Raw genomic sequence first — 13,787 nt, forward strand, 5'->3', positions numbered from 1 at the left:
TTATTGATTCTGCTGTGCCTTAAAATCCAACTGACCCATTGAGTGCTGAGGACAACCACCCCATCTGTGCTCTCCTCTCCCTCCTTTGTTCACCTCAGGGTGGTTTATTCCCTGGGAATCACTCCTGAAGGAGGCTGAGCCACCACAGAGCTGTTCCAGCATCCCTTCAGACCCTCTGGCTGTCAGGGCTGAAACAGTTTGTGTTTTACACCCACAGAAATGGATTCATTGGGAATGAAGTGCCCTGGACAGGGACAGATGGATCTAAAATATCCTCTGGGTGACTGGGAGAGAAAACCCAAGAGAAGAACCAACTCCTTGGAAAGGGAAGGAGGAGCAGAAGGAGCTCCCTCAGGCCCAGTGTTTTTTCCTGGATCATAAAATCCCTGAATCATGGAATGGTTTGGGTTGGAAGGGGCTTTAAAATCATCCAGTTCCACCCCCTGCCACGGGCAGGGACACCTTCCACTAGCCCAGGTTGCTCCAAGTCCCTTCCAACCCGGGATATTCCATGAAAATGACGTATATTCCCAGGGATTTTGCCCACAGAGTGTGAGATCTTCCTTTGAGAACCATTCCTGATGAATTCACTGTTCAGATGTTCCCTGGCTTGGGGTATAAACGGTGCCAAACCCCCACTGCCCCTCCTGAAAATTTATCTCCAGGTCCTTGTCCAGCACATGCCAATGTAATCCTGGACCTCATCCAAAATATGACTATATCTAATTATCAGCCATTCCAGCTACTTCTCTATTAAACCATAAAACCGAGAGAGGATTGGAACCTCTCCCGACTCCAAAGGCCAAATGCAGTGGTAACATAAATAATGCCGTAAACCGCAGCCAAAATGAAAACTTGCTCAGGAAATATATGATGTAATTTGTGCTCGGGGGTAAATTGGTCCCTGGCTGGCCGGGGTGGGGAAGGTGTGACCCGGCTCAGGCCAGAGGGGATGGCTGGCAGTGGGAAATCGGGGTCATTATTGCAGAAAAATGAACGGTAGGGCTCAAAATGCTTCAAAAACCCGGCGTCTCTGTGAGATTTATCGCGGTCTGACCCCCTCTGCCGGTCACCTGCCTCTGTCCCAGCGCCGGCAGCTCAACCCCGGCACCGAAATCCACGGAAATGACGGGAAAAGGCCGCTGGAAAACCACAGGGAGCGGCGGGAAAGGGCTGGGGAGGCAGTTCCAGGGCAGGGACAGTGGAACCGGTGGCTCAGGGACACGGAGAGCAGGGAAGGAAGGCAAGAGGGCTCAGAACTGGGCTGAACCAGCAGGGTTTCAGTAAAAAACTGCTCTTGTGTCTCTCCAGGTTCGACCTGTCCCGCTGCAAAGCGGCGAAAGGAGGAAAATGGAATTTAGGATGAGGATGTGCAGGAAAACGTTAGGGGGGGGGGAAGTGTTCTCCTGGAAAAATATGGGACAAATGACCCTCATTTTGATTGTTTAATTGTCAAAATGGGGACAGAGCTATGCCAGGAACATTGAGATTTAATATAGTAATAATAATAATAATAATAATAATAATAATAATAATAATAATAATAATAATAATAATAATAATAATAATAATAATGGCAAAACATGCACAATAGCAAGTATTTTTAAAATAATATTTTATCCTCCCAAGGAGGTTTTCAGGTCTTTCCTCCTGGTCTAGGGAAAGAGGTGTTGACATGCTGGACATTCCTGTGATGGTTGGACTCAGTGACCTTAAAGGCCTTTTCCAGCCTTAACAATTCCATGATTCTGTGAGGGAGGAGTTCATCCAGCTCCAGGTTTTTACATCAGCACCACTGGAGAGGATATAAATAAACAGATCCCAAAGAGCTCGTTTCACTTCCCTGGTTTGTTATCCCACACTCTTCCTTGGCCTTCCTGCCACATTCCCAAGTTGTGAGGATCAACCAGTGCCCTCAGGGGACACCACCAAGTTATTCACAAGTGCTTTTAAGTACTTTGTTATCCAGAAGCTTCAGCAGGTAATTGAAAGGCTGCAAAGAGCTCCCTGAAGAGCCCAGCAATTCCTCCAATTTAATTTATCCCTTCAAGGATGAACAGACACTGAGACATCTTTTTCAAAGGTTATTTTTTTCATACAGCTTTTATTTTTCTTCCTGGTTATTTCCTGTTACAGGTTGTTAAATAAAGAAAGCTCACCAGTATCAGACATCTCAAGGCAGAAATACTCTGTTTAAATCCAGCCTGATAAAAAGGTTGTGTAGAACTGAAGCAAGGAAACATTATTGTTACTCTAAATATTTTTAAGCCTCTGTGTAAACTCCTTAGGGTTCTTCTATTGCTTCAGATACCCAGCAGGAAGCACAGTGTGATACAGCTGGATAATAAACCTTTACCCATCTGTGTTTGCATGGAAAAAAAAGGGCTGTTAATCATAAACTGAAAATGCTGAAGCAGAAATAAAAATAGTCACTGGACAAGGTGTGCACAAAGCATTGGAACGTCCCAAGGCACTTAGTTGTGATTCCCAACGGTTTGGTTTAAGAACAGGCTCTTCTTGGTAAATCAAGAAGGCTCAGAAATACATAAAAATCATCCAGAATCAATGAGGTTCTGCTGAGAGGTCATTTATCCTCAGCCACTGCTCCCCTGTGGGTTCCACGCCACACTGACCTTCCCTGGCCAGAAATTCCAGGTTTTCCCCATCCTGGAATGGTGAGGGCAGGATTCTCACCCTCCAACGAGTCATTCTGTCCCCTTTGCTGGAAGAGCAGCCCCAGACTTTGAGTGCAAACAGAAATTCCACCTCTTTATAAATATCTCTCACCTGCTTTGCAGGGTGAGGTGAAAGGAGATGTATTTTTATTTAGGCTTTCCCTTGTTAATTCTGCATTCCAGAAGCTGGAAGTGCGATCCTGAGAGGTTCTATAAAATGCTTCTGGGTCTTTGGTTACCCATCAGAATGCTAAAATAAAGAATAATTACATGGGAGGTGCATCAGCCAAGCACAGAAAACTGCAGTTCTATGTCCCATCACCTGGGTCCCCGTTACTTAGTCAACTAAGTTACTAATTTTGGGAGTTGTAAGTTGTTTAAGAAGCAGATAGACTTTGCCCAAGGCAGGGTTTGAGCTTGCTGAGGGTGACTCAGCTGCAGGATGTGGGTGTTTGCCCTGATTCATGTGCTGGCTGGACCAGGGAGCTCAGAGTGACAGTCCCGGGGGAGCTCAGCACGAGTGGAGCCTGCACAGGGGTTTTGGGCTGTTCTCACCTATCCTACAGAGAGGCAGGAACTCAGATCTATTCCAGCCTGTGGCAGAGCAGATGGTCCTCAAAGACCTGCTTGTTCTCGAAGCTCTCTGTGCACATGGGGCAGTCCAGGAGGTGACTCCGCACGTGGGCCTCGTACTGGCTGCTCTCCACGTCCCCAGGGAACAGCTCCCCACACAGGGGGCACACCCTCAGAGAGGCCTGAAGGGGAAAAAAACCCAGATAAACTCAGTTTAAAAGTTATATCCAAAGGGAAGCAGCAGGGGGGTTCATCAGACAGGTACCATCACTCTGGGACGAGTGTTTTTTCTGGCCTGTGACGCCCTCGGGTTTTCAAATGTCTCCTTCTCTAAATAGCACTTCAAAGTCAAGAGCCCCTGAGAGGTGCCCTAAGTTTCCATCCCACAGAGCACATGGCCCTGTCTCAATGTGAAATCAGGTATTTAGCAGCTGCAAGCTGCTCGTTCTGACCTTAGGAGCTGCCAAGAGCCAGCCCTTACAAATTAAGGTCAAGGGAGTTTCTTTTCCACAAGACACAGAAATCTCATTATTCTGATGTAATATTACACATATTCATATTCTTCTCATATTACTAATTCTCCATTTTGTTGTCTCCTGCCTTCCCAGGACCAAAGCAGTGAGTAGATAATTGGCCACAGAGCTGAGCTTGGAGCTCTTCATTTCCAACCACCGACTCCCGTCCACAAACCACTAATTCCTGTCCACTTTACTTACTTCAGCTCCTGCCCCCAGGTTTCCTCCTGCAGCTGGAAAAAAAGAAAAAGCCCATTTAAGCCACAGCAAAATGATTACCAATGTAATGTGCTGGTAACCAGTAATTCCTGAAACACGAGGATGTGGCTCTGGATCCAAACCTCGATATTTAGGACTCTGGAATCTGGATGGAAGCCACTGGCTGTCTCCCAGCTGAATAAACCAGCTAATAGCTGTCTGTCTTGGCAGAAAAGGCACAGCCTGATCACTTAAGCCCACTTTTAACACCTGGCAGCATTTTACAGCTGCCAAGTCCTCTGCACACAGCAGAGGTGCTGCTGGAAATGGCTTTTCTGCAGCCCTCAGCTGGACAGGGAGGGCAGTTTGCTGGGGTTTAACTGCCACAGCTTGGTGGTTTCAGCCAGAATGCCAAGGAATCTCACCACTGTATGGATTTCCAAAGAGGAGGTCTCCTGCTCCAGGGACTGGAGCTGCAGCTGGAGCTCGGGGAAGGGCAGAGAGCTCAGTGGCCTGCGAGAGGTGCCTGAGGAGAGCGCTGTTCTCAGCCCGCAGCTTCTGCACAGGGACACAGGACACTGTCAGCCCTCAGGGAAAAAAGGCCTGGTTTGCCCCAGCACAGCCCCTCTGGCACGAGAACCTCAGTTCCCTGAAGTGTGAGGGAGCTCAGTGTGGGTCCTGCTGAGCAAAGGGGAGGTGAGGAGGGGAAGGGTCAGCAGGGACAGGACCCGGGGAACGGCTCCACTCCGACTGAGGGCAGGGTCAGCTGGGATACTGGGGGGAAATCCCACCCTGGGAGGGTGGGCAGGGGCTGGGATGGATTTCCCAGGGAAGCTGTGGTTGCCCCTGGATCCCTGGAAGTGTCCAAGGCCAGCTTGGACAGGGCTTGGAGTAACCTGGGAGAGTGGAAGGTGTCCCTGCCCAAGGTGTCCCTGTCCCTGCCCAAGGGACTGGCTGAGTTTAAAGTCCCTTCCAACCCAAACCATTCCATAATTCCACCTATTCTGTGGCCTCACAAAGGCAGATAGGATGATCACAGCAGAGTAACACACTCTAAAAGACAGAAGACTGTCCTGAAGTCACTCAGAGTGAGGAACAAAACTGGGCAGCCCTTGCTTAGCCTGGACTAAAGGCCATGTCCCTTTAAAGGAGCAACTCCACTCATTCCAGAGGCATCAGAACTCAACAAACCTCAGGAGATTTTAAACATCCCTCGTTATTGGGGCTAAAGCAGCCTGTGGGGTGGGGAGGAAGAGTGTGGGCACACAGGCAGCTGGGGGGGCTGCAGCAGCCTGGCTGGGGTGATGGTCAGTGTTTGAGGGTTAATGGAACTGGACACCAGGCTGGGAGAGCAGTGTCACCTTCCCCTCAGCAGGGAGGTGAGGGAGCTGTGCCAAGCTCTCACCTGACTTTCCTCATCAGCTTCATCCTTCTCTGCCTGCAGGACCTGAAACAAGTGCTTCTGCTCCTCCAGCTCTTTCATCAGGTCGTGTTGCTGCGGAAGGGAAGGGGTTGGTAAATCAGGGGGAAATGGCAAATCCAAGGGTGGCAGCCCCAAGCTGGAGCTGTCACACACTTGCTGCCTCAGGCTGCATTTATTACCCACAAATAACCTTCCCCTTTCAGTGGGGGTGTTTCCATCCCAGAGTTTGTCCCTCGGGATATCTCCATGTCACCACTCACTTGTTCTCAGGTGACACAGGAAGGGGAAGCAGACAGGTCAGACAGAGAGGGGAGGATGAAGAAAAGGAACCCAAACTGCTGAGAAATCCACCCTGGCAGGCAGGAGCTACCCCAGCCTGCAGGATTCCTGGAGCTGTGAGACCTCCACGGACAGCCAGGACATCCTGAGGAATTCTCTTCAGCTGACTCTTGAATTAAACCAGCAAAGGAGTATTCAGGGGCTCTGCAGTCACTCCCCAAGCATCCCTGTGAGAATCCCAGGCATTTGGCATCCCAGCAGAGGTAATCACATCACCTATTTTAGGCATCTGGCTCTCGGTGCCAAAATTAGAGGGGAGCCTCCAAAACTTCCTGAGGAGCACAGGGGGAGAGAGAAGCACCTCGGGAAGGTCACTCGGGACACCAGGCTGGAGGGGATGTGGGCTTTGCAAAGGTGGGTTTTTTTGGGAAAGAAATGCCAGGCATGGGTTTTTCTTTGGGAAAGGAATGCCACAGGACGCTGCCCTTTGCCTTTGGATCCTTCCCATTCCTCCCAGGAGTGTCGGGGGGGGCTGGAGGGGCAGAGCCTCAAACTGCACAGCAGGAACTTCGTGTTCTTTGTGGCTCATCTTGGTGCCCTCTGAGCAGGTGGCATCTGTTCTGGTGATTATTAAATGGCAATTTTGGGATGTTAGAGGTGAGAAAGAGACAAAAAGAGAAGGGGAAAGGGAAGGGGAAGGGGAGAGAAGGAGAGAGAAGGGGAGACCAGCAGGGCTATCAATGCACACCAATTACTGGCCAGCCTCCTGTGGGAGGCAAAAGGCACAGAACCTGGGGCAGATTTAGGGTAACTTCTTTCATCTACCCCTAAATCCGAGTCCTGAAACAATTTTGCTTTGATGCAACAATTCTGCAACACTCTATCCAGCAAATATCAACCCCAAAGTGCCCCGGGCTCCCTCCACCCCTGGAGCTGGCTCAGGATGCACCAGGGCAGAGCCCGAATTTTCCTTGTGCAGAGGACCAGAGTCACAGTGCCTGCTTAGAGAAGAGGTTTCTGCCAAAACTAAACCCTGTGTGGGTGGTATTCTTATGTATCATCAAAGCACCTGTGGGCTGTGAGGGTCTGGGGGATTGTCTGTGCACAGAACACACGCCCACCATTTAATCCTGGAATTCCTCGGATTCTCCTCAGGCTGAGCAATATTTACACCTGCTCTCTGCCACAGCCCCTCCACCTGTGCTCCCTGGGGCACTGAGATGGTCAGGAAAGGCTCTACCTTTGAGCTGGGCTTTACCTTTGAGCTGGGCTTTACCTGCTGGGCCGTGCTCAGGCGTAGCTGCTGATTCTCCTCCTTTAAGGTTTCCAGCTGCTTTGTCTTGTCCTGGTCCACATGAGACAAGTTTTCCACTTCTTTCTCATAGTTCAACACTTGGGACTGAGGAAAAAAGATTTGTTTGCTCACCTGATCTCTGAGGAGCTTCCTAAGTTTTGACATGACATTTTTGGTTTGGGGAGTCGGGGAACAAATTAAAAACAGAGACTCCACAGCCAGAGGGTTTATCCCATTGTTCTGGGTCTCCCATGTCCCAGTCCAAACTAGTTTTAGAATACATTCTCCCAGCCTTGTTTTCACCCAAGACCTGAACACAACTTCAGGCTGTTTTTCCAAACAGGAATGTTTTCTGCCTGGATCCTCGGCTGGCAGGAGGGAAACAACACTCTGGGCTTGGTCACTTGATGAACACAGAAAGGGGGTGTTTTAGGGAATAAAATCCTACAGTTTCTCTCAGCACATCCCCCTCCACCCTCCCTTAGAACAGATTTCTGGAGGTTCAGTCCCATCGAGGGTTGACATTTTCCTCAGGAACTCGTGTCAGCAAAAAGGAAGCTCCTGCCCTGGCTCAGGAGCCCTCAGCTGTGGCAGGAGGGAGGGGATTCCAGCAGGGACAGCCCAGAGGAGCAGGAGGGGGTGGTACCTGCAGCTGGTCCATGTGATCCAGGGCAGTTCTCAGCCTGGTTTCCAGGCGCTCCTTCTCCGAGGTCACGCTCTGGATCTGCTCTTTGAGTCTGCCCAGGACAGAGCAAAACACACCACAGGCTTTCTCAGGAGGGAACTGAGCTGGGAAATCCTGCCTGGAAACCAGCTGTAAATGCACTTACTGCTGCAGCTCTGCCCCTGTGCAGTCACCCTGCTCCTTCAGGTGCTTATTCTCCACTTTCAGGGAGTTCAGCTCCAGCTCCAGTTTCTCTGTGTTGCTCCTTAAAGACTCCAAACTTTTCTGCAGCTCCTGAAAAATCCCAGGGAGGTTGACAGGAGGGAAAGGGGACCCAAGCAATAATCCTGCTCTGCACTGGCCCTGCAAAGCCCCTCCAATGCAGCAGTGCCAGGCAGCTCATCTAAGGGGGAAAATCCCTCCTTTGCATCCTCTTTCAGACCCTTTTCATTTGTATTAAGCCCTGAGCAAAAGTGAAGGAGGAAAAGATAATTGCCACGTGATTTTTCAGCCTGCAAAGCATTGTTGAACACTCCCCTTCCTTCCCATATGTTCCCAGCTCCTGGGTGTGCAGATGCCTCTTTTCACCATCATTGTTTTTATCACAGTTGAGTGATTTGGTGAAGGATTAAACAGATAACATGGGGAGAAAACCCTTCCAGCTTTCTCCTGGAAGCACTCAGTGGGACAAGACTCCACTCAGTTCCTCGTCATCTTTCACACTTAAGGCTTCTGCCCTAACACATTAACTTTTTGGTTCACCTGTGTCTTCTTGAGCTCCTCCTGCAGCTCCAGGTTCTGCTGCTGGAGGTTTGCACAGCTCGCCTTCAGCTCCTGGTTTTCCTGACGCAGGTTTTTGTTCTGCAGCTCGATCTCCTCCACCTCCCCCTGGCAGGAGACACAGTTGTTTGGTCACAGCAGAAAAGCCACACGTTCCAGAGGGCACAGCAGGGAGTGGAGAGCAGGGAAAGCTGAGCTGGGCAGAGGGAACGGCGTGTGCTGCCCTGACCTGAGCTCTCCTCACCCCCCACCCAGGACCCAGTTCCTGGACACTGAGCACACCCTGAGCTCTGGGGATGCTCAGAGCCTTCTGTGGCTGCAGAGGGCAGAGCTTTGGGGCTGTCTGGCTGGTCAGGGCTCTGTGTGCAGTGCAGTCAGGAACCAAAGGGCTGCACACAAGACACTGAAATATTGTGATTGGCTTCACAGCCCCTCAGGCATCAGAATCGGGGAATCAGGAGGAGCTGGGCTGGAAGGACCTTAAAGCCCATCCAGTCCCACCCCCTGGTTGCTCGAAGCCCTGTCCAACCTGGCCTTGGACACTTCCAGGGCTGGGGCAGCCCAGCTGCTCTGGGCAGGCTGTGCCAGGGCCCCCTCACAGCGAAGAATTTCTCCCTCACGACTCATCCAGACCCCCCCTCTGTCACTTTGAAGCTGTTCCTGCCTGTCCATTCCCATTCTTGTCCATGTGCCCGCCCTTTACTCCCCTCTGTTGGCAGGCTGGTCCCATGCAAACCCCATTTTCATTCCAAAACACCCAAAATGCCCCGAAAGGCTCAGTCCTGAGTCCCTGGAGCTCAGGATTCAGGTGGCAAACGGCAGGAGGAGAAACAAAGGCTCAGACTTGTGTGACTGCTGAGCAGCAAAGCCAAGAACAGAATCCAAGTCTGCTGAGCTGCAGCTTGGCACGGGGATTATGGGATGTTAAACATGTGTCAATAAAAGCTGAGGCAGTGAAAAGCAGGGGAGAGAGGACACAGACCTGTGTGGTGACCACCAGGATGTCATCCTCAGCCTCTGCCCGGAACTGGAAAGGGACACTGGCCCCCCTGACCATCCCATCCTGGTCCACGTAGCAGAACTGGTAGTACTCATCATCTTTGGGCAGGTAGTAGGCTTCAGACAAACACAACAGCCTCGTCACACATGGCTTTTAATTGTTCAGGCCTCTTAATTACAGCACAGAAAGTGAGAGGCTTGGGAAGCTCCCACATCCCAGCTCAGTAATTCCTGCACTGTCAGCAATTCCTCGTGCCAGGGGCAACAGCACAAACATCACCCAGCCAGGAGGGTGGAACTCAGCAGATTCAAGGTTTTATGATTTATGAGGGGATTTGAAAGAAGGCTCCCAAACCACAGTCCCCCAGCTCTCCTGGAATTCCAAATGCTGTGTTTACTGGTGGCAGCAAAGGGCACACACACATTCCCAACGGGATCCAGGCTCCCAGCTCACCTTTGAACTGGATCTTCTGCTGCACAGCAGTGTCCCCGTGGCCAGCAGCAGGCAGGGGGGCCCACATGAAGGTGTAATATTCCCGGGTTGTTTTCCACCCCACCTGCAACAGGAAAACTGTCACGTGGCATCCCTCGGGTTTATCCCATGGAAATGGGGCTTTACTTCCACGTGGATCAGCTACTGGGAGGCTTTTTGCCTGGATATCCTGATTTTTAAGGGTTGTGGTCTGTGCATGAAAGGTTAATCATGGAATCACAGAACAGTTTGGGTTGGGAGGACCTTAAAGATCATCTCGTTCCAAACAGGAATGAATTCCATGGGCAGGGACACTTTCCACTGTCCCAGGTTGCTCCAACCTGGCCTTGGACACTTGATCTGAGTGGCTGATTAGCCCTGAACCTGTTCAGGTCACACTTTGTCCCTTGGCACGACAAAGATACTCCATCACACAGAGTTATTAATGAAAAAAATCCCCCACCCTTGTCGTGACAAAGTCCAAGCTCTTTGGTCCTGCCTCCTGCTCCTTCCCCATGCCCAGCACACTTCTTCTCCCAGCACATCCCTTCTCCCAGCACACCCCATGCCCAGCACACCCCATGCCCAGCACACCCCATGCCCAGCACCCACTCACCCTGAAGATGCCCACCCAGTCCTTTGCACGGGCAGTGATGTTCTGGGTGAGGGTGTAGTGACAGGTCACGTCTCCTCCAGGGACATAAAACTTCTCCACGTGGTTGAAAAGCACGTGGGAGAAGTGGCAGCTGTCCAGGAGCACGGCAGAGGTGGGAGGGTCGTCACAGGAATCCTCCATGGTGGGAGGCTGGGAGAGGGAGGGATGGGGGGGTTATTTCACCCCTCTGGCTGTGCCCATGGAGGGAGTGAGGAGGTGTGGGATGGGAATGACCCAGCTGAGCTCCAACCCCCCCTCAGCACACACAGGGGCTGCTCAGCAAGGCACAGGAGCTCAGTGGTGTCCCTGCCACCCTGGGACACCCGGGGCAGCTGGCAGGTCCCTCAGCAGACATGGGGAGGACTCTTCCTCCTGCTCACTGCTCCCAGGCTGCCAGAGTGGCACAGCAGCCCCTCTGCTGCGTGGGAGCCCAGGGAGCAGAGCCCAGGAGTGTCCCACAGACCCCCTGACTGTCCTACAGACACACTGAGTGTCCCACAGACCCCCTGACTGTCCTACAGACACACTGAGTGTCCCACAGACCCCCTGACTGTCCTACAGACACACTGAATGTCCTACAGACCCCCTGACTGTCCTACAGACACACTGAATGTCCTACAGACCCCCTGACTGTCCTACAGACACACTGAATGTCCTACAGACCCCCTGACTGTCCTACAGACCCCCTGAGCTTCCTACAGATTGCAATATTTCATCCTCATGCAGTCCCAGCCCCACCACACTCCACCTTTACCTCCACTCAGCAGCCTCCCCATCTTCTGCACTCAAATCCATAGAATCATAGAATAAAATATCCTGAGTGGGAAAGGACCCACCAGGATCATCCAGCCCGACCCCTGGCCCTGCCCAGGACACCCCAACAATCCCTCCCTGACCCTCAGAGTGTTGTCCAAACCCTCCTGGAGCTCTGGCAGCCTTGGGGCCGTGCCCACTGCCCTGGGGAGCCTGGTCAGTGCCAACCACCCTCTGGGGGAAGAACCTTTCCCAAAATCCATCCCAACCCTCCCCTGGCACAGCTCCAGCCCTTCCCTGGGTGCTGCCCCTGCTCACCCAGAGCAGAGGTGGGAGCTGCCCTCCCTGAGGAAGCTGCAGACCCCGAGGAGTCTCCCCTCAGTCTCTTCTCCAGCTGCACAAACCAAGTGCCCTCAGCCTCAGCTTCCCCTCCAGACCCTTCCCCACCCTTTGGATGCTCTCCAACCCGACGACTCGACCCCCCAACACCTCCCCTGCCACCTTCAGCGTCCTGGCTCCGAGAGGGAAGAGGTACCTGGCTGAGCTCTGCTCCCATGGGAGGAGGTGCTGGCTGGGCAGGCCCTGGGGGCTGTGTGTCCCAGGGCTGTGTGTCCTAGGGCTGTGTGTCCCAGGGCTCTGTGTCCCAGGGCTGTGTGTCCCCAGCCTGTGTCCCAGGGCTTTTATAGCCTCCCTGCACGTGACAGCAGAGCTGGAGCTGCAAGATGACTCCAGCACTGAGAGGGACCCGCTGTGTGACAGCAGGGTCAGCAAACAGCAGCAGAGCTCCTGGAGTTCCCCACGTGGAAAATTTCCCGGCCTGTCCTGACCTGACGAACCCCCCGATGCAAATGTGACGTGGGGGCATCAATCCAAGGGGGATCCGAGCTGCCAGGCTGGGCACAGGCTCCAAATCACCCTCCTGGCTGCCCTGGCAGCCCGTCAAGGGGCTGGGAAAACCCTGCCGCCAATCCCGGAAAATGCCATCCCAGGAATCCCGAGCAGGAGCTCCTGAGCTGATCTCAGGGATAAGGAATGACCTCAGAACAGAGGGAAAGTTCATTGTGAGCAACCATCCCACCGGTCAGGGACAGTCATCCCACTGCAGCACACAGAACAAAAATATCCTGAGCTGGGAGGGACCCACCAGGATCATCCAGCCCGACCCCTGGTCCTGCCCAGGACACCCCAACAATCCCACCCTGTCCCTCAGAGTGTCACCCAAACCCTCCTGGAGCTCTGGCAGCCTTGGGGCTGTGCCCACTGCCCTGGGGAGCCTGGGCAGTGCCCAACCAGCCTCTGGGGGAAGAACCTTTTCCCTGAGATCCAACCTGACCCTCCCTGGCACAGCTCCAGCTGGGTTTCAGGTCACCTCCAATCCAGAAATTTCCCATGGAAATGAACTCCCTGGAACCCTGCTGGGTTTTTTATGGCATCACCCAGGAGATTGTCTCTATTCTGTGCCAAATACCCTGAAAAACAGGCCGAAGTTCAGGTTGGGATTGCAGGGATGTGCTCGGAAAAGAAAATGTACCCACGGCTGGAAGGAGCAGCAAACACTGCACTGACACAGGCTGCCCTAAGGATGGGAATTCCTCCTGCTGGGAGCAGAGGGCAGGGCAGATCCTGGCCAGGGACATGGGAGGATCCCCTGGGCCATCCGGGGCTGCACTTTCACTTTGAGTTACCTCAGGAAAGGGTAGGACAGGGCTTGAGATTCGTCCAAATCTCAGCTTTATCCGGCTGATGTCAACCTTCCCTGCCCTGCTGTGCCTTGTGATCTGCAGTTCCTGAACACCTTGAACTTCCTGAGAGCCGCCAGAGAGAAAAAAACAAAAATAAAACCGAAAATAAATGTCAGAACAGCAACTTACTGGTGTTATTGCATCGCTCTGGGACGGCACGGGAGCCCTCCCTGCCAAAAGCAACTCGCAAAGAAAACAGAAGAGTCGCTGTTTGGATGCAGGAAAACGATTCTAACGAGAAAAAAAAAAAAAAGTTGGTTTTGGTGAAAACAGTTGTGATCCTGAAGGAAACAAAGGCAGAGGAATGTGCTGCTGGCAGCTCATTCCCAGGAAAAGCCGGCAGGAAACGGAGCAGGGAGGGCTTTTAATCGTCGTTACGGAACAGCTCGGGGGTTATGGGGGTGGCAGGAGCCCCCCGAGGGAGCGGGACACAGCTCGGGGGTTATGGGGGTGACAGGAGCCCCCCGAGGGACCGGGACACAGCTCGGGGGTTATGGGGGTGGCAGGAGCCCCCCGAGGGAGCGGGACACAGCTCGGGGGCAGCGCCGCTCCCACCCCGGGGACGAGGCACCGCCGCATCTCACCGGAGAGGAAAACCCCGCGTTCCCCGGTCCAGCCTCCCCCCGGGGGCTCCCCGGGCGTTTTCCTTCTCTCGCGCTGGTTTTATTATCCTGCAGCGTCCCCAGGACGTGGAAACCCGGGGGATTTCCCCTTCTCAACGGGACCGACTTCCAGCCGCGCTCGGGCACCGGGACAGCGGCTCCG

At 53.0% G+C, this 13,787-nt stretch overlaps 1 protein-coding gene across 5 annotated transcripts; it reads right to left on the reverse strand.

Moving 5' to 3' along the window:
* Positions 1-2,071: 2,071 nt before the first annotated feature.
* On the reverse strand, positions 2,072-13,082 carry CALCOCO2 (calcium binding and coiled-coil domain 2). Of its 5 annotated transcripts, none has more exons than XM_029963542.1 (12): positions 12,966-13,082; positions 10,489-10,677; positions 9,855-9,957; positions 9,384-9,517; positions 8,384-8,509; positions 7,788-7,915; positions 7,604-7,694; positions 6,940-7,062; positions 5,367-5,456; positions 4,387-4,519; positions 3,965-3,996; positions 2,072-3,430 (listed from the first exon to the last, which is right to left on the reverse strand). In XM_029963542.1, the coding sequence occupies exons 2-12, from the start codon at positions 10,666-10,668 to the stop codon at positions 3,260-3,262; spliced, it is 1,311 nt and encodes a 436-aa protein (XP_029819402.1). In that variant the 5' UTR covers positions 10,669-10,677; positions 12,966-13,082; the 3' UTR covers positions 2,072-3,259. The 5 variants fall into 5 exon arrangements, with proteins under 5 accessions (XP_029819402.1, XP_017943323.1, XP_017943317.1 ...); XM_018087834.3 differs by lacking the exon at positions 12,966-13,082 and adding an exon at positions 11,816-11,873 and having other exon boundaries at positions 3,965-3,990; XM_018087828.3 differs by lacking the exon at positions 12,966-13,082 and adding an exon at positions 11,816-11,873.
* Positions 13,083-13,787: the final 705 nt, after the last annotated feature.

This window comes from Manacus vitellinus, unplaced genomic scaffold (assembly GCF_001715985.3).
Source record: "Manacus vitellinus isolate BGI_N305 unplaced genomic scaffold, ASM171598v3 scaffold_102_pilon, whole genome shotgun sequence".
NCBI lineage: Eukaryota > Metazoa > Chordata > Aves > Passeriformes > Pipridae > Manacus > Manacus vitellinus.